Source organism: Coregonus lavaretus (genome assembly GCF_964263955.1).
Source record: "Coregonus lavaretus genome assembly, chromosome: 6".
Lineage (NCBI taxonomy): Eukaryota > Metazoa > Chordata > Actinopteri > Salmoniformes > Salmonidae > Coregonus > Coregonus lavaretus.
Genome location: NC_139993.1, coordinates 2,755,844 through 2,776,045, shown reverse-complemented (window position 1 = coordinate 2,776,045; position 20,202 = coordinate 2,755,844). Strand labels below are relative to the sequence as shown.

At 44.2% G+C, this 20,202-nt stretch overlaps 1 protein-coding gene across 1 annotated transcript in view; it reads right to left on the bottom strand.

Moving 5' to 3' along the window:
* Positions 1 to 6,556: 6,556 nt before the first annotated feature.
* The window catches only part of LOC311130252 (trinucleotide repeat-containing gene 6C protein-like), a 60,999-nt gene continuing 47,353 nt past the window's right edge, over positions 6,557 to 20,202 (bottom strand). Inside the window, exons 14-20 of the mRNA XM_084162956.1 lie at positions 16,500 to 16,737; positions 14,513 to 14,677; positions 13,501 to 13,698; positions 13,103 to 13,252; positions 10,366 to 10,587; positions 9,404 to 9,617; positions 6,557 to 8,997 (exon numbers count right to left, since the gene is read on the bottom strand). Coding sequence (XP_084019082.1) covers positions 8,622 to 8,997; positions 9,404 to 9,617; positions 10,366 to 10,587; positions 13,103 to 13,252; positions 13,501 to 13,698; positions 14,513 to 14,677; positions 16,500 to 16,737 — 1,563 coding nt within the window. The 3' untranslated portion in view covers positions 6,557 to 8,621. The remainder of the gene's footprint in view (positions 8,998 to 9,403; positions 9,618 to 10,365; positions 10,588 to 13,102; positions 13,253 to 13,500; positions 13,699 to 14,512; positions 14,678 to 16,499; positions 16,738 to 20,202) is intronic.

The following is a 20,202-nucleotide window of genomic DNA, read 5'->3' as shown; positions in this document are numbered from 1 at the left end:
AAAAGAACATTTAAAAGCCACAACTTTCTCAGTACAGACATTTCTCCTTAACGTTTTTAAAATAAAAAGGCAGAAGGCAGAGTACCTCCTCCCCTTACAAAAACCGGACAGCCTTAAAAGTCACAGGCTTTTTCTCAGTATAACCCACAGTGCTTTAGCAGAAGGATAAGCGCTCATTGGTTAAGGATTACACAGCATGGCGAAGCAATACAACGATTTGCCATAAATCTGATGATAATGAGGGGGAAGAAAATCTAACATAGCAAATTTGTAGCACAAAGACACGCCCCTACATCAAACCCTGAACCCCAGAGTACGAGTCGCGGGCCCCAAGAGAAAAGCAGGCCTGGACTCTCCCTCCCACTTGTGCATAGATCATGATCCTTTAAAAACCAGCTTTTGTTTTCCCCCTCCACTTCAAATCTGTCTCCTGAAAACCATCTATTGGACATTAGAATCTCTTAACTCATTGAATACCTGCCACAGGAAGAGACATAAAAGACAGGAGAGAGTAATGCACAATGCTCCTGAACGTTACAAGATGGAACCTCAAAGAAAATATAGAAGTAAAACATACTACTATCACTGCCTTTTGACAATCAAAACCATTGATCATTTTTGTTTAAATGTAAAGCAATTTCTACATAGATTTTTTACATGTAAAGCACTCCACTTTTTGTATCTCAAAAAGTTCATTTTCAGTCATTTATTTGGTAAATATGTAACCGCTACGGATTTTTAGCAATGGTATTTCATATTCTATTTAAATCCCTAACTTTCAGTGCTTGGAGATACGTTTCTCAAAGTTATTGTAATTTAAAACTTATAAGAAATGGTGGAGTTGGAACTCTAGAAATCCTGGCCTTCCCGAGACAAGATCCACGTATTTTGAGTGTGCAAGATAGTTAGCAAATTGCGTTGTCTTTTTACAAACAAAAATCAAATAAATCAATACATACACAGTCTGTCGACATCAAAAAAAAGAAGAAATTGAAATACGACACAACACTGATCAATCCCAGAGTTCTGAAAGTAGCATAAATCTTAATTTTGCAAAGTTTTTTAAAATGTTCATCTGATGGAAGATGGAATTTGTCTTTTTCAACATTCCATTATAAATTCATTTTTCCTCAACTTCAGACAAATGAAATGTTTGTAAACGATGGGTGGCTTTGCAAAAAAAGAACAGAAAAGATAGGCACCTCTGAAATGAGTCTTGTAACAAACTCACCTCCCCACATGATCCCTTTCCATTTCTCCATGAAGTTAACATAGGGATTACTAGTCCTACTATCTATGGCCACAATTCTTAGATTGTTTTATCGATTTTTCATTTTGTATTTTTTTTTGTATTTTATTTTTCATTAAATGTGAATGTAATCAGAAGAAAATGGTGCAATACTCAATGATAATCCTTGTTTTGGATTATTCCACAATAAAAGCCACTATAAGGTAGATCAACATTTTACAGATAAAACAAACTTTTTTTCCATGAAGTCCTTGAGTAAACATTTACACATGAATTGTCACCCTCTCCCCTCAGTACTTAGTCTTGTTTTTCTACGATTAGCTGAGTGAGGAGTAGAAGACACTCAGTGCAACGTTAGAAGATAATGTCTATTAGAATATAGTTTTTGACAAAAATAAACTGAATAAAAGAACAGACAACAATGTCAATACACAACATACTGAATAGAACATGACAACAGTCCTCAGCCTGCCAAGCACACAGTTGTTTGCACACAAACTCATACATTTGACTTTCAAGCACACAACCCAAATTATTTTTGCACTTTTTTTTCTCTCCACTTTAAAATATTTTTAAATATATTTTTAAACTAATGACCTCAACAAGCTTGGAAGTGTACAACTCAGACATTTTTATTTATTTTTTATTTTTTACAAAAGACTTCACATTACGTTATTGGCGCTCCTTAATTCAAGTATTTGTGTTTATATTTTTGTGTTGATATGTTTAATGATATTTTCTCTACTGGGAAAGTATGCATTTAAAAAACAGGTGATTTCAGGTTGGGTTGTTTAGACAAATTCACATACAGTACAAGTACTTCAAGGTACTTACTGTAATATGTTCATAAATCCAGAATGTGCATATCCAACTCCAGGTAGGAAAGACATTACTCATGATCCATCAAGTACCAGTTTAACCCCTAACCCCATTCTATTTCCTTTGTATCACTTATTTGCAGGGGGAATACATATTGCTCATCTTCAGTTTATATTGAACCCAGACCTTTTAAAAGGAACAAAAGGTTTCAGAGGTTGAGATCCCAGGTGTCTATCTGTTGATGTGCTACCACACACCGTACGTACATATATATATATATATATATATATATATATATATATATATATATATATATATATATATATATCTATAGTTAAGCTGTAGAGAGAGCGCACGGCATGACCCTCAGTGCTGGTGCAGCAGGGGGACCCCGCCCCCACCACATTGAGCGGACGTTTGGAGGCCCCCACCCGGCTAATGGGTCTCTCTGAGCTTGGATCAAGGCAGTTACAAAAACAGGCAATAGTGATTTTTGCTAGTGTGCTGCAGGACACCGAACGGAGTCCCAAAAGGTAGCCTTATCCAATTTTAGTTTAGACTTTTTGTACCTTTTGAAATGCGCCCCCTCTCGTTGCCTACCGCAGACGCAGTGAGGCGAGCGACCTGGGCTGATACAGTGGGCCCGAAGCCATCTGGGTCTGTGGAAATATACAGTTGTGGGCCGCTTTGAGCAGAAACACAAACAAATACGATAAATACAGCATCCACAAAAAGGCACCCCAGCTTGCACTGACTCCCTGGATGGTGGAAGTTACAGGTTGTTGGACTGGAGACATTTCAGCTAGAAGTGCAGAGCTTTAGTTAACAAATTATATATGTTTTATTTAATTTTTGTACGTTTTTTTTTCTTAAGATTTTTTGTCAAACTTCATATTAAAAATGACGTTAAAATGCAAGAATTTCATTTTTGGTTTAAAAAAAATATGTACCCGGGATTACCCATCACCAAACTGACTGTGCACCGTAGCATACTTGGATCCCCCAAACTCAGTGAAGATTTTATCCTCGACAACGGGGCATTCCCCACAAAAGCAAAGACTGCCATTGTCCTAAATGGCACCCTATGTCCCTATATAATGCACTACATAGTGAACAGGGTGCCATTTGAGACCCAGCCATATTATCTCAGTGGTTCAGGATGAGGTGTGTTGCCCCCACCCATCTGTTTGACCCCCCCCCCCCCCCCGCCTCCATCACAAAGGTTATCAAAGATCCTCCATCCTGGGAAGAGAAGAGCTCTTTATCTAGATAGTATAACATGGGCTATTTTTATATATCTATATACACTGCTCAAAAAAATAAAGGGAACACTTAAAACAACACAATGTAACTCCAAGTCAATCACACTTCTGTGAAATCAAACTGTCCACTTAGGAAGCAACACTGATTGACAATAAATTTCACATGCTGTTGTGCAAATGGAATAGACAACAGGTGGAAATTATAGGCAATTAGCAAGACACCCCCCAATAAAGGACTGGTTTTGCAAGTGGTGACCACAGACCACTTCTCAGTTCCTATGCTTCCTGGCTGATGTTTTGGTCACTTTTGAATGCTGGAGGTGCTTTCACTCTAGTGGTAGCATGAGACGGAGTCTACAACCCACACAAGTGGCTCAGGTAGTGCAGCTCATCCAGGATGGCACATCAATGCGAGCTGTGGCAAGAAGGTTTGCTGTGTCTGTCAGCGTAGTGTCCAGAGCATGGAGGCGCTACCAGGAGACAGGCCAGTACATCAGGAGACGTGGAGGAGGCCGTAGGAGGGCAACAACCCAGCAGCAGGACCGCTACCTCCGCCTTTGTGCAAGGAGGAGCAAGAGGAGCACTGCCAGAGCCCTGCAAAATGACCTCCAGCAGGCCACAAATGTGCATGTGTCTGCTCAAACGGTCAGAAACAGACTCCATGAGGGTGGTATGAGGGCCCGACGTCCACAGGTGGGGGTTGTGCTTACAGCCCAACACCGTGCAGGACATTTGGCATTTGCCAGAGAACACCAAGATTGGCAAATTCGCCACTGGCGCCCTGTGCTCTTCACAGATGAAAGCAGGTTCACACTGAGCACGTGACAGGCGTGACAGAGTCTGGAGACGCAGTGGAGAACGTTCTGCTGCTTGCAACATCCTCCAGCATGACCGGTTTGGCGGTGGGTCAGTCATGGTGTGGGGTGGCATTTCTTTGGGGGGCCGCACAGCCCTCCATGTGCTCGCCAGAGGTAGCCTGACTGCCATTAGGTACCGAGATGAGATCCTCAGACCCCTTGTGAGACCATATGCTGGTGCGGTTGGCCCTGGGTTCCTCCTAATGCAAGACAATGCTAGACCTCATGTGGCTGGAGTGTGTCAGCAGTTCCTGCAAGAGGAAGGCATTGATGCTATGGACTGGCCCGCCCGTTCCCCAGACCTGAATCCAATTGAGGACATCTGGGACATCATGTCTCGCTCCATCCACCAACGCCACGTTGCACCACAGACTGTCCAGGAGTTGGCGGATGCTTTAGTCCAGGTCTGGGAGGAGATCCCTCAGGAGACCATCCGCCACCTCATCAGGAGCATGCCCAGGCGTTGTAGGGAGATCATACAGGCACGTGGAGGCCACACACACTACTGAGCCTCATTTTGACTTGTTTTAAGGACATTACATCAAAGTTGGATCAGCCTGTAGTGTGGTTTTCCACTTTCATTTTGAGGGTGACTCCAAATCCAGACCTCCATGGGTTGATACATTTGATTTCCATTGATAATTTGTGTGTGATTTTGTTGTCAGCACATTCAACTATGTAAAGAGAAAAGTATTTAATAAGATTATTTCATTCATTCAGATCTAGGATGTGTTATTTTAGTGTTCCCTTAATTTTTTTGAGCAGTGTATATATTTTGTTGTATTGGCACATAGGATAACATTGGCATCTTACATGCAGAATGGGCCTCTACATTGTAACATTACAGTAGGCCCATAGTTGGGAAGGGAATTCATTACTATCCCATTCCCAAAAACGATGCTTCAGCCAATACAAGTTTAGTACTACTGCACAGCTTGCCATTAGTCAGTGAACTTGTCTCTCTTACACTACAGCAAAAGGACATGCATACAGAGAGAGCTGCGTCTTTTAATGTCGTCTCCTTCTACCCTGAGATCAAGCTGACAGGAGATCAGTCTTCTTCAGCACAGTAAAGTAAAGAGAGAGGCCTACTATACCTCCACTCCAGTGGTACTAACTCCCCATAGAGGGAGGGTGTACGTTTGGAATACGACAGTGTTGTGGTTTAAACCCAGCTATAAGGACCAGGAGCGGCCATGTTCTAAGTGCTGAAGGGTACATACAGCAGGAGGTTGTTGGGTCTAGCTCTGGGAATCGGTGCTCATTCCTTAGGGCAGGATTAAAGGGCCCGCAGCCTCTAGTCTTTTGCATAGAAACAGAACTGAGTCTCTGTTTATGTCTGGTCAAGTGGGGGCCATGGTCTAGGTTGGTTGGTTGCTTTGGAGGGGACTGGAGGAGGGTGTAGCGTAGCAGCTGTGTGAGGGGGCGAGAAGGGACAGCCCTGGTGGAGCCCAGGTGGAGCAGCTAGGGTCAGGGAGGACACACTCACCCATCTGAGACACCCTATTGGTCTAACTTACACGTCTTGAGATACTACCTGGAAGTACTACAGAATACTGTCCAAAACAAAGCAATGATCAATCAATCAGTTAAGATACCAACTAATAATAATAGACAATCAATGACGGGCTGTAGTATTGATCCTCGTTTGCATTCAATACACAGGATGAACATACAGAGGCACCTCTGACCAAAGTGTTTCTGCATATGAACAGTGAAAAGGGCTAGTTTCAAGCAGCCATCTTGAAAAGATCACTGCATGTAGACAAATCAATCAATCAAAAAATACATCATAAACATCAAAAAGGAGAAAAACAAAAACAAAATTCATCAAACACTGGCAAAATTCCAGAAATTTGACTGTCTCTTGACTTCCAGCTAAAGTGATCTTTGTGTGAAAGAAGATGAGGGGAAATGGAGAGGGTTGGTTGAGACAAGGTCGAGTGCTGCTGGCGCGGTCGTTAGCTAGCTAGCTCCGTGCTGATTGGCCAGTCTTGGAGGGAGCGTGGTTTCCTGCCAGGCTGAGGGGGTCCAATGGGAGAGCTTGGTGCCAGCCCAGGAGGAATTGCTGCAGTGGGGGTAGCCTTGCCTAGCGACCGTCGCCATGGGCACCACAGCAGAGAGGCACTCAGTGGACCGTGACCGTCCCCCTCCCCACTCCGACCGACCGTTGGCCGGAGACAAGTAACATTGCATGTCTAGCGTCTCCAGACAAGAAAAAGGCTAAACATTTTGGAGTAACAGTGATATTCACTTTGATATAGTTCAAAGAAAATGTATTTAGAAGAAAAGAAAAAAAATCGCACTGCAGACTTTTTTTTGTCCGATAGAATTTGATTTCCTTTTTTTGTTTTGTTTAGTTTCTCTTCATCCTGCTACCATTTCAAAGTTCATACAAGTCCTTGGACCAAAGAGGAACAAACGTAAATGCCAGAAGTTATTTCCAAGTATAGATACAGTACAAAAAAAAGAGCAAGAGTTCTTTTTTTGTCTTTTTTTTCAGTTTTCAAAGTTGCTGCTCCATTTTTCTGATTTATTGGATTGCAAGTTGAAGCGTTTAGCTCTCTTCATAAGTGCTATGATAAAACCCTTTGAAATAGACAAAAGGTTACTTAGTCTATCTTTTACATTTATGTACAGTACCTAATACAAGGAACACTCGTAGTAGATCTACTGCATTAGGCCAAACCCCTCTTATTTGGTATTGTGCCAGATGCCCAGTGCCCCTCCAGTGAGTCCCCCATCTGGATTCAGTCTCTGTTCGGTGTGGCAACACGGAGAGGAAGGGCTTTCTGATGGTGCTTTCCATGTACCCCAGTTCAATGTGTACGTATGAGGAGTTTCAGGGCTGCAGGGACAGTTTCTGAACGCACAGTTATAATAGTAACACCATCCTCGCTCCTCCTCTCCGCAAGAGTTAACCCAACAGGGGGGGCAGGGGTCAAGGAGGGGGGGCAGGGGTCAAGGAGGGGGGGCCTGGTGGGAATCAAAAATATGAAACGGTATCATTTCTGTAGTTCTTAAGTTCTTTGCTTTGATCAACAACGACAACAAAAATCAACAACGAAAAACTTAAAGAAACCAGCTCCTGCTTTGACTTGAGTGTGGACGGAAGAAGGGTCTGTGGCATATATATTGCACAATGTAACTGTCACGTCAAGGTGACGTGTTTTGTTGTTGTTGTTTCCAGAAACTGTTGGACCACAATGGGGATGAGAGGGTCACCAACGGAATCGACTAATAACGTTAATAATTGACAAGAAGCACCTGTAAGTCCTGTTAGGTGAGTATAGCTGAAGTTGTAGTTCTTCTGAGCAGTGGTAATCTGAACTCACAGACATGAATAATTAGGTTCCATCAGACATATACTCAAGTACACACATAAAACACGCGCAGCTAGGTCGGTCGATGTGTAATAATCTCAGCTTATGTTGCGATAGATATTATAAAAATGCGCCTGGATATACAAAAAGAAGAAAAACAGCAGTGTAAATCCCTTTAAGAACAAACAAATGACCAAAAAACGGAAAAGGTTTTAACTGATGATTGGTTGGGTCAGTGTTGACAGGCCTCATACTGTGATTTGGGGGTCATATTCATTAGTGCACAGGTGGCAAAACGTTTTGCAACGGCAAGCGAAAACAAGCGTTTCTTATTGGACAAAGTTCAGGTAGTCCCTCTCTGTTTCAGTCCGCTTGCTTCGGTTTCGTTCCTCATGAATACGACCTTGGTTGATCACACTTGTTCTGTTCCATTCGCTGGCTCAGATGGGAACTGTGCAAGCTTTCAAACGCATTTTAAAAAATTCAGTTTCAAAACAATGAAAAAGGCTTGATATTGAAGGAGGAGGACCTGGGCCGCAGTAGAGCACTTAAGGCTAATATTAGTGCTTAGAAATGAAACAATATAATAAGTAAAAGGTCTTTGAACCACATCATTGGCCACGGGCATGTTGGGAATGATAGTTTTTTGTATCAATTTGGAGTTTCAGGAGCAAAGGAAATATTCAAAATGGTAGCTTCATCGATTGCTTCTCCTTAAAAACACTTCACACAGAATGTGCGATATTCATGGGAAACTTAAAAACACTTAATGGTTCTCTCTTCATTGAGTCTTTTCGGCATTTCATTTGTTTATCAACGTTTATCAAATACTAAAAACGAAATCCCCCTTTAAAAAGAAAACTAAACAGAAGAAAAAAAACGTAAAAACCGAAGGGCGTAGGGGTCAGCAGTCTTGTGTCGTCGCCCCCAGCCTTCCGGTACACGATTCACAGTTCCATTGATACTGATTATCGCCACATGATTTGCTTGGTTTTGCTCCTGTTCATTGTAATTTTTTTTTGTATTTTTGCATTTATTATAATTTTTCCACTGTCTGTTCCAGCGGTGAAACCTCCATCCTTATGGTTGGTTTGTTAGTTAGTGTGTTGTCCTACATGGACTCTCCACTCAGCAGGTCGCCTGGCAACAGCGTGTTGATGGGGTTGGGGCTCCCGATGACACCGCGACTATCATCGCCACTAGGGGGCCCCCACAGGCTGGAGTACTGGGGCACGCCCCCCCACAGCAGGTCTCCGCCTCCACCCGTCTTGGCTCCTCCCCCCAGGCCGCCACCACCGCTGCTCCAGTGATGGCCAATAGCGTGCTGCTGCGAGCCTCCGCCCATGCGCGTCTGATTGGTGCCGGGGTTGGGCTGCCAGCTTGTGGTGGGCGGAAGCTGCTGCTGCTGCTGGCCTTGTGCAAAGTAGCGGTTCACCTCCTCCTCCCCGGCAAACTCCGCCAGGATGGTGGTGTTCCCCAGCACACACCTAGGAGCAGGAAAGGACTCAGTTATACATCACATACTTACAGATGTTACAGTATCAAAATGTATTTTCTTACACATGGTGAAGTACAGTACAAGTATTTCCTAATAGGCGTTGATATTTTGTCAGTGAGATGTATATAGCCTGGAGGTTGAGACAATATTTTGTGTGTTGTTTTAGGTTAGATGGAGATAATCACTACCCTGAACAGCATAGAGTATGGGTTAAAGGGAAAATCCACTCAAAAACTATATTTTGTTATTAAATTTTAGTCCACAGTCCCAAAATGTTTTGCATGTCAGCAGTCAAGCTTTCAAGATATTGGACTTTCAAGAAGCAAAGTGTCACCGGCCACATCATCATGACGATGCAAAATCCAGAGTGGTCCCTTCAACTATGGGAGTCTTACATGTGCAGGGACTTCTGGGCCTTGGCAGCCTCCTCCTTGGAGCTGTAGCGCACCACAGCGTTTCCCTGGGTCAGGAAGAGGTGGAATGTGATGAGGGGGCCGTGCTGCATGCACAGCGTCCGCAGGGTGGAGCCGTCTATCTGGGGGGTGAGGTTCCTCAGGACCAGCCAGCTACTGGTCCTGTTGGAGCTGTCTGTGCTCCAGGTGGAGCCCTCTGAGAGAAACATGATCAGTCAACATTCAGTTCCACACAAAATATAAATAAATCCTTTTTGGTCAATAACTTGTCTTCTATTGATGAAAACCTATTTCTATGTATGTAAATGTTAAATTGTCTATTGTTTTTGTCTATGCATGTTTATTGTAAAAAATATATATTTATAAAATATAAGAAATGTTTTATTCAAAACACATTTAAAACATGAGAACATTGTCTCATGTAAGCACTTTCACATCAGTGTTAGCTTAAGGACTCGTGCAAAAATAAGGTCACACAGTTACGGTTCCCTTTGAAGCCATGACAACAATCCTTTAGTCTTATCTGGTAAACCACAAGACTTCAGTGAGACAAGGGCCTCTAACCACAGCGAGGTGTGTCTGACTCCACCTTACTACAGCGAGTGAGGAGGGGAGAGGAGCATAAAACAGTGGGGGAGCATCACACTCTACAGCGACCACACCTAGGAGAAGCTATGCTTCTTTAGGTAAATGTGTAGGATGTTGACAAAGCACAAGGTAGTGTAGGCAGAAATCGAGGGTCAACTCAATGGTTTTCAATGAGCATCAAGTCATGAATTGACTTTTAATCAATCTCAAAACGACTAAGTCCAAACCCCTGATCATAGTGTTAGTTGATTTTCCTCTACTAGGTATATTACCAGGTTTTAGTCTTTACAGTCTTGTTACAGCGTAACTCCCCTGGTCTATATTTCAGGCTGGGGAGTTGTACTGTGGCATCTCACCTGAGGTGTATGAACTGCTCCAGCCTTGGGCCAGACCCAAGGAGTTTCCTCCCCAGGTGGAAGAGGGCTTGGTGGGGTTGGTGAGGCCCGGAGGTGGCCTGGAGGGGGCTGTGTTGTTGCGGGGCCCCTGGGGGACCTTCCACAGCTCGTGGGACAGAGAGGCCTGGGAGGGGTGGGAGATGGGCCCCGGGGACCAGGTGGACTTCATGTCAGATAGTTTACCTGAGAGAGAAGAGGGGAACATAACAAGTGTTAATATGGGGCTTCATTTTAAAACTTTGCATCTGCCCAAAGTTAGTTAGATTTCAAAGAAAATCTTTCTAATAACAGATTATAGGCTTACATAAATTGTCTCAATCTCTCATAGAACATAGGCTTCCATAGAGGGTCTCCATCTCTACAACAGTATCTCATATTATTTTTACATTTTAGTCATTTAGCAGACGCTCTTAACCAGAGCGACTTACAGGAGCAATTAGGGTTAAGTGCCTTGCTCAAGGGCACATTAACGTCAGAGGGGAACATAACATTTCCCCCTTCTGATAACCAGGTGGCGAATCGCATCTCTGCATGTCTGGCAGACATATCAGTATGGATGACGGATCACCACCTCAAGCTGAACCCTGGCAAGACGGAGCTGCTCTTCCTCCCGGGGAAGGACTGCCCGTTCCATGATCTCGCCATCACGGTTGACAACTCCGCTGTGTCCTCCTCCCAGAGTGCGAAGAGCCTAGGCGTGACCCTGGACAACACCCTGTCGTTCTCCGCCAACATCAAGGCGGTGACCCGCTCCTGCAGGTTCATGCTCTACAACATTCGGAGAGTGCGACCCTGCCTTACACAGGAAGCGGCGCAGGTCCTGGTCCAGGCACTTGTCATCTCCCGTCTGGACTACTGCAACTCGCTGTTGGCTGGGCTCCCTGCCTGTGCCATTAAACCCCTACAACTCATCCAGAATGCCGCAGCCCGTCTGGTGTTCAACCTTCCCAAGTTCTCTCACGTCACCCCCCTCCTCCGCACACTCCACTGGCTTCCAATTGAAGCTCGCATCCGCTACAAGACCATGGTGCTTGCCTATGGAGCAGTGAGGGGAACGGCACCTCTGTACCTTCAGGCTCTGATCAGTCCCTACACCCAAACGAGGACATTGCGTTCATCCACCTCTGGCCTGCTGGCTCCCCTTCCTCTGCGGAAGCACAGCTCCCGCTCAGCCCAGTCAAAACTGTTCGCTGCTCTGGCACCCCAATGGTGGAACAAGCTTCCTCACGACGCCAGGACAGCGGAGTCACTCACCACCTTCCGGAGACATTTGAAACCCCACCTCTTTAAGGAATACCTGGGATAGGATAAAGTATTCCTTCTAACCCCCCCCCCCCCCCCCCCCCCAAATTGTAAAGTGGTTATCCCACTGGCTATAGGGTGAACGCACCAATTTGTGAGTCGCTCTGGCTAAGAGCGTCTGCTAAATGACGTTAATGTGCCCTTGAGCAAGGCACTTAACCCTAATTGCTCCTGTAAGTCGCTCTGGTTAAGAGCGTCTGCTAAATGACTAAAATGTAAAAATAATATGAGATACTGTTGTAGAGATGGAGACCCTCTATGGAAGCCTATGTTCTATGAGAGATTGAGACAATTTATGTAAGCCTATAATCTGTTATTAGAAAGATTTTCTTTGAAATCTAACTAACTTTGGGCAGATGCAAAGTTTTAAAATGAAGCCCCATATTAACACTTGTTCATCAACAATAAACCTCAATCTTGACTTCATCGGTTTATAGGAGTCATATTGGAGACTGCATTGGAGACTCTACAGGAAACATGAATGTAAAAACAGACATTTAAAAAGGGGACATTTTTCAAGACTTCATAGCAATTCTAAGTGGGTGGCTTAACTGCAACAACAATTTCACGTCAACACATGCTTATGAATACGGGTCTAGGGCCACAACATTCAAAGCATTTCTTGATTCAAACACTCAAACTTTTCATTCCATGAGGAGTACAATGCAATCACATTGTGGAGCACTTGATACACCAGCACTGGGTAGTTGGGTAGTAGGATTCAATTAGGCAAAGGAAGGACCTATCTACCGTAACACTCATATCAACAAACACAGACCACACACACAAACAATAGGATAGAGGTTTGTTGCTATGGTGGTAATTAGGGGAAAGGGGGGTCAAGCATGGTGGTCAAGGGGTCAGCATGTCCACATAGGGGGCTGGGGGGGGGGGGGGGGGGGTGGGGGCTGTACTCTGTACCTGCACTCTCCTCATCCGGGGAGGACAGACTGAAAGAGCTAGTGTAGCAGCCACTGACTGGCCAGTCGCTGGAGGGGGGCAGAGCACCGTTCTGAGGTGGTGAAGGAGGGGAAGAGCCTAGCCGTGGGACCCATTGTTATGGACAGAGGGGGTGGTGGGGAAAGAAACATGTACAACTTGATTTAAAGAAACTGTATCAATTCAATAGGGCCTGTGCTACTGGATGGCACGGCCACAACAAGTGAGGTAGTACTGTAACCCCTTCAGTGCCATGGAAAGGAATAGGATATAGGCTTAGCTAAAAGTTGTCAATACAGTGAAATGTCAATACATTAATACAAGTCAAAACCTGTTTGAGCATCAACAGCAGAGACCTGCCCTGTTAATGAATGTATACAGTCTATTTGACGATCCGTGCATCCTAACAAAGGCAAGTAACTCCAGACCCTGTCTCCCTGATAGACCCCTTCCTCACCTCCACTGCGGTCCCGGAGCAGGTAGCGGTTGACGTCCTGGATGTTGGTGTTGATGGTGGGGCCGCTGGGAACACTTCCTGGGGTCATGTTGGGGTCGTTCTCAGGGTCAATGTTCTGCAGGCCCTTCCAGGGCACGCCTGGACAGAACTCTGAGGAGACAACATGGAGGACAATACAGTCAGTACATTGGTTATTTAACCTTTAAACTCACATGATGTTGTGGGGAACAATTTAAATACGTGTTTTCCTTTCTAAATATTTTCTCTCAAATTATCAAAATAGTTGTATGTTTCTCTTTTCTTTATCCTCCCTTTCGTTAAAGTGTGTCATGATCTTGTGTGAAATAAAGTTTGATCTGATTGAAAGGGATTTAGAAGTGTCAGTCTTCGCTACCAACCTGGGGGCCAGTTGATATTGGTGCCGTTGGTGATCTGGTCCTTGGGGCTCTTGCCTGGTCCCTGGCCCCAGCTGTCAGGGGGAACCAGGGGGGAGGTGGGGGACTCAGACCCACCCATCATATTGTAGGGGCTGTAGGAGTCATCCATGTGGGGGGGCTTTCCAGGGGGACCCAGGTTAGAGGCAGCAGAAATGGCACCTAGGACAAGGAATTAATTAATGTATTTTGACATTTAAAATACATGTATAGATGTCTCAGCCGTTGGAGTACAAACATTTTTTTTTTTTTTTTTAAATCATAGAAAGCTTAAAAACACGACAAAGTAAGAGTGGTTGTCAGTGTTGCTCTTAGTGGAGTATGGAGAGTAAAAGGAACACTGTGTCTCAAGGATCCATCCAGATGAATACCAACATGAGACATAATTTGAGAAATAGATAGTCATTTTAAATGTCAGACACTAAAGAGATAAACAAACAATTGATTTCACACTGAATACTTCCAGACGAGATTTCCCACACTGTTTCATCATTGAGACATGTGGAAACATACAAAAGCCTTCCGAGTAATGACAACGCCTGTTTACCGGTACACATTGATTACTATAAAAAAGGGCAGAACAGCAGCTTGTTGCTCGCTCCACAGTGGGAGAGGTTAGGGGAGGTGGTGTTTGTGGCTCACACGTTTTATTTCCAGCGTTAACATCTCTGTTGTGAATGCAAAACAGTGTGAAAGAAACCCAGAGACTGTCTGTTTGTTGGCTTGTGAGAGAGTTGGTGTGAAATACGTTAATCAAATGTTATTTGTCACACTGTCATTCAACGCGAGTCAACTGAAAGTTACTATTTCTTACAAGAAAACTACTAAGAGAGCAGCAAACCCAATTTCCCTATCGAGATGACTAATAGATTGATTTCTTGTTTGACAGCGTGTATATGTATATTTATTGCCCCTGAGGGAAAAAACTGTTGTATTGAATATGACTTTGTCATACAGTTCGTAGTGTTCCTCCTACCGTGCTTATTGAGGTTGGCCTCCATGTGAGAGGAGTTTCCAGAGAGGCTGTCCATGGAGTTGGGGTGGGTCCACTGGGACAGGCGGGACTGGGGCTGGGGAGGCTCCTTCATGGACAGGCCCCCCACCTCCATGCAGTTTACATTCATGTTTGGATTGAGTCCAGCTAAAAGAGAAAAAAATCATAAACATTGAATACACAGCTCAACACAAACCAGAGAGATAAAGTAGGACATTGCAGGGACTTACAGTTGAAGTCGGAAGTTTACATACACTTAGGTTGGAGTCATTAAAACTTGTTTTTCAACCACTCCACAAATTTCTTGTTAACAAACTATAGTTTTGGCAAGTCGGTTAGGACATCTCCTTTGTGAATGACACAAGTAATTTTTCCAACAATTGTTTACAGACAGATTATATCTCTTATAATTCACTGTATCACAATTCCAGTGGGTCAGAAGTTTACATACACTAAGTTGACTGTGCCTTTAAACAGCTTGGAAAATTCCAGAAAATGATGTCATGGCTTTAGAAGCTTCTGATAGGCTAATTGACATCATTTGAGTCAATTGGAGGTGTACCTGTGGATGCATTTCAAGGCCTACCTTCAAACTCAGTGCCTCTTTGCTTGACATCATGGGAAAATCAAAAGAAATCAGCCAAGACCTCAGAAATACAATTGTAGAGCTACACAAGTCTGGTTCATCCTTGGGAGCAATTTCCAAATGCCTGAAGGTACCACGTTCATCTGTACAAACAATAGTACTCAAGTATAAACACCATGGGACCACGCAGTTGTCATACCGCTCAGGAAGGAGATGCGTTCTGTCTCCTAGAGATGAACGTACTTTGGTGCGAAAAGTGCAAATCAGAACAACAAAGGACCTTGTGAAGATGCTGGAAGAAACAGGTACAAAAGTATCTATATCCACAGTAAAACGAGTCCTATATCGACATAACCTGAAAGGCCGCTCAGCAAGGAAGAAGCCACTGCTCCAAAACCGCCATAAAAAAACAGACTACGGTTTGCAACTGCACATGGGGACAAAGATTATACTTTTTGGAGAAATGTCCTCTGGTCTGATGAAACAAAAATATAACTGTTTGCCTATAATGACCATCGTTATGTTTGGAGGAAAAGGGGGGGGGCTTGCAAGCCGAAAAACACCATCCCAACCGTGAAGCACGGGGGTGGCAGCATCATGCTGTGGGGGTGCTTTGCTACATGAGGGACTGGTGCACTTCACAAAATAGATGGCATCATGAGGAAGGAAAATTATGTGGATATATTGAAGCAACATCTCAAGACATCAGTCAGGAAGTTAAAGCTTGGTCGCAAACGGGTCTTCCAAATGGACAATGACCCCAAGCATACTTCCAAAGTTGTGGCAAAATGGCTTAAGGACAACAAAGTCAAGGTATTGGAGTGGCCATCACAAAGCCCTGACCTCAATCCTATAGAAAATGTGTGGGCAGAACTGAAAAGGCGTGTGCGAGCAAGGAGGCCTACAAACCTGACTCAGTTACACGAGCTCTGTCAGGAGGAATGGGCCAAAATTCACCCAACTTATTGTGGGAAGCTTGTGGAAGGCTACCTGAAACGTTTGACCCAAGTTAAACAATTTAAAGGCAATGCTACCAAATACTAATTGAGTGTATGTAAACTTCTGACCCACTGGGAATATGAAGAAATAAATAAAAGCTGAAATAAATCACTCTCTACTATTATTCTGACATTTCACATTCTTAAAATAAAACTGGTGATCGTAACTGAACTAAGACAGGGAAGTTTTACTAGGATAAAATGTCAGAAATTGTGAAAAACTGAGTTTAAATGTATTTGGCTAAGGTGTATGTAAACTTCCGACTTCAACTGTATATTGACGTATATAAGACTTACTAGCTATACAAACAGCTAGTTTGTGAGAGGTGTAAAGAGAGCGTAAGGGCTGAAGGAGTGCGTGTGTAGATCTGTGTGCTAGACTCACAGAGGGGGTAGGGACTATAGGAGTTGGGAGAAGACTGCGGCTCTTTGGTGTGCAGGTCGGAGAGGCCCGGAGCCTGGGGGTGGCCTGGGAACGAGTCCAGGGCTGATTTGCCTTGGCCAGGGTGCAGGCCGGAGGAGGAGTGGGAGCCGGGGGGCTGCTGCTTCATCAGCAGGGCCTGGTACAGCTGACGCTGGTGCTGTTGGATCTGTTGCTGCATGTTATTGATTGTACGTGCAACCTGGAGGGGAAGGGGGAAAGAAAGAAAAAGAGAAAAAGAGAGAGAGAGAAAAAGAGAGAGAGAAGAGAGAGAGAGAGAGAGAGGGGGTATAAGTCCAACAGACCCGTGACATGACTCCTACAATCAGCACCTCATCAACAGTCAAGTCACTTAGACTGCCTTTAGTGCAGCGCTTCCCAAACTAGGGGTCTATGAAAATGGGGTCAGCTTTGTCTCTCAAAATCATTGTAAATGTGGTTAACCTAAAAAATCTAAATGAAAATTATTCAAATCTAAAAGTAAAAATTCAACCAGAGAGCGCCCTTAGGTCGTGGGAAAAGGCCGCACTTGACCGTTGCACTTGAATCATTGCCACAGTGAATGGCTGAAACCACACACTATTGTAGAGACTGATATTACCGACCACAATTGATATGGTGAAAACAATGTGTGGGGAGCCAGAGGCACAGAAAATCACATCAATACCTTTGTCCGATATCACTGTGAAACTAAGAATTGATGCTATAGCTAGCAATCAAGAGGAAACTGACTGAACGACTCAAACTCCCCACCTAATGCTCTCCAAATGGACATTAGCTGTGAGGGCAGAGATGCCCACGCATTGACTTTAGTTCCCTACATGTCGGGGGATGCTATTCACGAGGACATTATGTTCTGTCTCATGATTCCCGAGCATGAAACAGCACAGGTGATGTTCAGTGCGCTGCGTGGCTATATTGACGAAAAATGGATTCTACTCTAATTATGAATGTGTCTCCCTCTGCCATATGGACGCATTGTATGATACACCCACTGAGCTATAATGGATACACCGACAGCAACTGGTGGCAAAAGGGCTGAGCGCAGAACTCAGCGATATGCAGCAGGTAACTTCGATTGTAAACTACATCGCGCAAAACTATGTGGAGAAATGGGATCAGAGCATGACAATGTTTTATTTCACACCAAGGCTTGGTGGTTATCGAGGGGGTGTTGGAAAGATTCTTTTGAATTGAGAGGAATTGTCATTCGCAATGGATGTCAAAATACAGTATGTTGACTTTGTGTAATTACATTTTTTTTTGTCTCCTTGCCTATGTAACAGACATATTTGGGAAACTGAACGAACTGAACGCAAGCATGCAGGGCAAATACAAAAAAAAAATCTACAGATGAGTGACCGAATCAGCGAAATCCGTTTGTGATCCTGGCTCAGGTGACATGTCGGTAAGTGAAATCGAACAGCTGATCGAGCTGATGTGACCGAATGTTGCAGACATCGCATTCACGGGTCACTATGGAGGAGTTTTGGTTCCTGACTCAAAGGAAATACTGTGCCGTCTCCCTCTGAGCATTAAAACCCATAGTACGCCGATTCAGTGCTCTCGTCTGCATTAAAAACAAATATAAATCCAGGTTGGATGTGACAGGAGAGATGAGGTGCGCACTGTCGACCATGGCCCCTGACTTTGAGAAGCTCAGACGCGACACGCATCAAGCACACCCATCTCATTAGTGGTGGTGAGATATCAATTATGTCAAACTAATTTGCAATTGACTCTCATAGCCCCACATTAAAAGTACAGTGGGGAGAACAAGTATTTGATGCACTGCCGATTTTGCAGGTTTTCCTACTTACAAAGCATGTAGAGGTCTGTAATTTTTATCATAGGTACACTTCAACTGTGAGAGACGGAATCTAAAACAAAAATCCAGAAAATCACATAGTATGATTTTTAAGTAATTAATTTGCATTTTATTGCATGACATAAGTATTTGATACATCAGAAAAGCAGAACTTAATATTTGGTACAGAAACCTTTGTTTGCAATTACAGAGATCATACGTTTCCTGTAGGTCTTGACCAGGTTTGCACACACTGCAGCAGGGATTTTGGCCCACTCCTCCATACAGACCTTCTCCAGATCCTTCAGGTTTCGGGGCTGTCGCTGGGCAATACGGACTTTCAGCTCCCTCCAAAGATTTTCTATTGGGTTCAGGTCTGGAGACTGGCTAGGCCACTCCAGGACCTTGAGATGCTTCTTACGGAGCCACTCCTTAGTTGCCCTGGCTGTGTGTTTCGGGTCGTTGTCATGCTGGAAGACCCAGCCACGACCCATCTTCAATGCTCTTACTGAGGGAAGGAGGTTGTTGGCCAAGATCTCGCGATACATGGCCCCATCCATCCTCCCCTCAATACGGTGCAGTCGTCCTGTCCCCTTTGCAGAAAAGCATCCCCAAAGAATGATGTTTCCACCTCCATGCTTCACGGTTGGGATGGTGTTCTTGGGGTTGTACTCATCATTCTTCTTCCTCCAAACAAGGCGAGTGGAGTTTAGACCAAAAAGCTCTATTTTTGTCTCATCAGACCACATGACCTTCTCCCATTCTTCCTCTGGATCATCCAGATGGTCATTGGCAAACTTCAGACGGGCCTGGACATGCGCTGGCTTGAGCAGGGGGACCTTGCGTGCGCTGCAGGATTTTAATCCATGACGGTGTAGTGTGTTACTAATGGTTTTCTTTGAGACTGTGGTCCCAGCTCTCTTCAGGTCATTGACCAGGTCCTGCCGTGTAGTTCTGGGCTGATCCCTCACCTTCCTCATGATCATTGATGCCCCACGAGGTGAGATCTTGCATGGAGCCCCAGACCGAGGGTGATTGACCGTCATCTTGAACTTCTTCCATTTTCTAATAATTGCGCCAACAGTTGTTGCCTTCTCACCAAGCTGCTTGCCTATTGTCCTGTAGCCCATCCCAGCCTTGTGCAGGTCTACAATTTTATCCCTGATGTCCTTACACAGCTCTCTGGTCTTGGCCATTGTGGAGAGGTTGGAGTCTGTTTGATTGAGTGTGTGGACAGGTGTCTTTTATACAGGTAATGAGTTCAAACAGGTGCAGTTAATACAGGTAATGAGTGGAGAACAGGAGGGCTTCTTAAAGAAAAACGAACAGGTCTGTGAGAGCCGGAATTCTTACTGGTTGGTAGGTGATCAAATACTTACAGTGGGGAAAAAAAGTATTTAGTCAGCCACCAATTGTGCAAGTTCTCCCACTTAAAAAGATGAGAGAGGCCTGTAATTTTCATCATAGGTACACGTCAACTATGACAGACAAAATGAGAAAAAGAAATCTAGAAAATCACATTGTAGGATTTTTAATGAATTTATTTGCAAATTATGGTGGAAAATAAGTATTTGGTCAATAACAAAAGTTTCTCAATACTTTGTTATATACCCTTTGTTGGCAATGACACAGGTCAAACGTTTTCTGTAAGTCTTCACAAGGTTTTCACACACTGTTGCTGGTATTTTGGCCCATTCCTCCATGCAGATCTCCTCTAGAGCAGTGATGTTTTGGGGCTGTCGCTGGGCAACACGGACTTTCAACTCCCTCCAAAGATTTTCTATGGGGTTGAGATCTGGAGACTGGCTAGGCCACTCCAGGACCTTGAAATGCTTCTTACGAAGCCACTCCTTCGTTGCC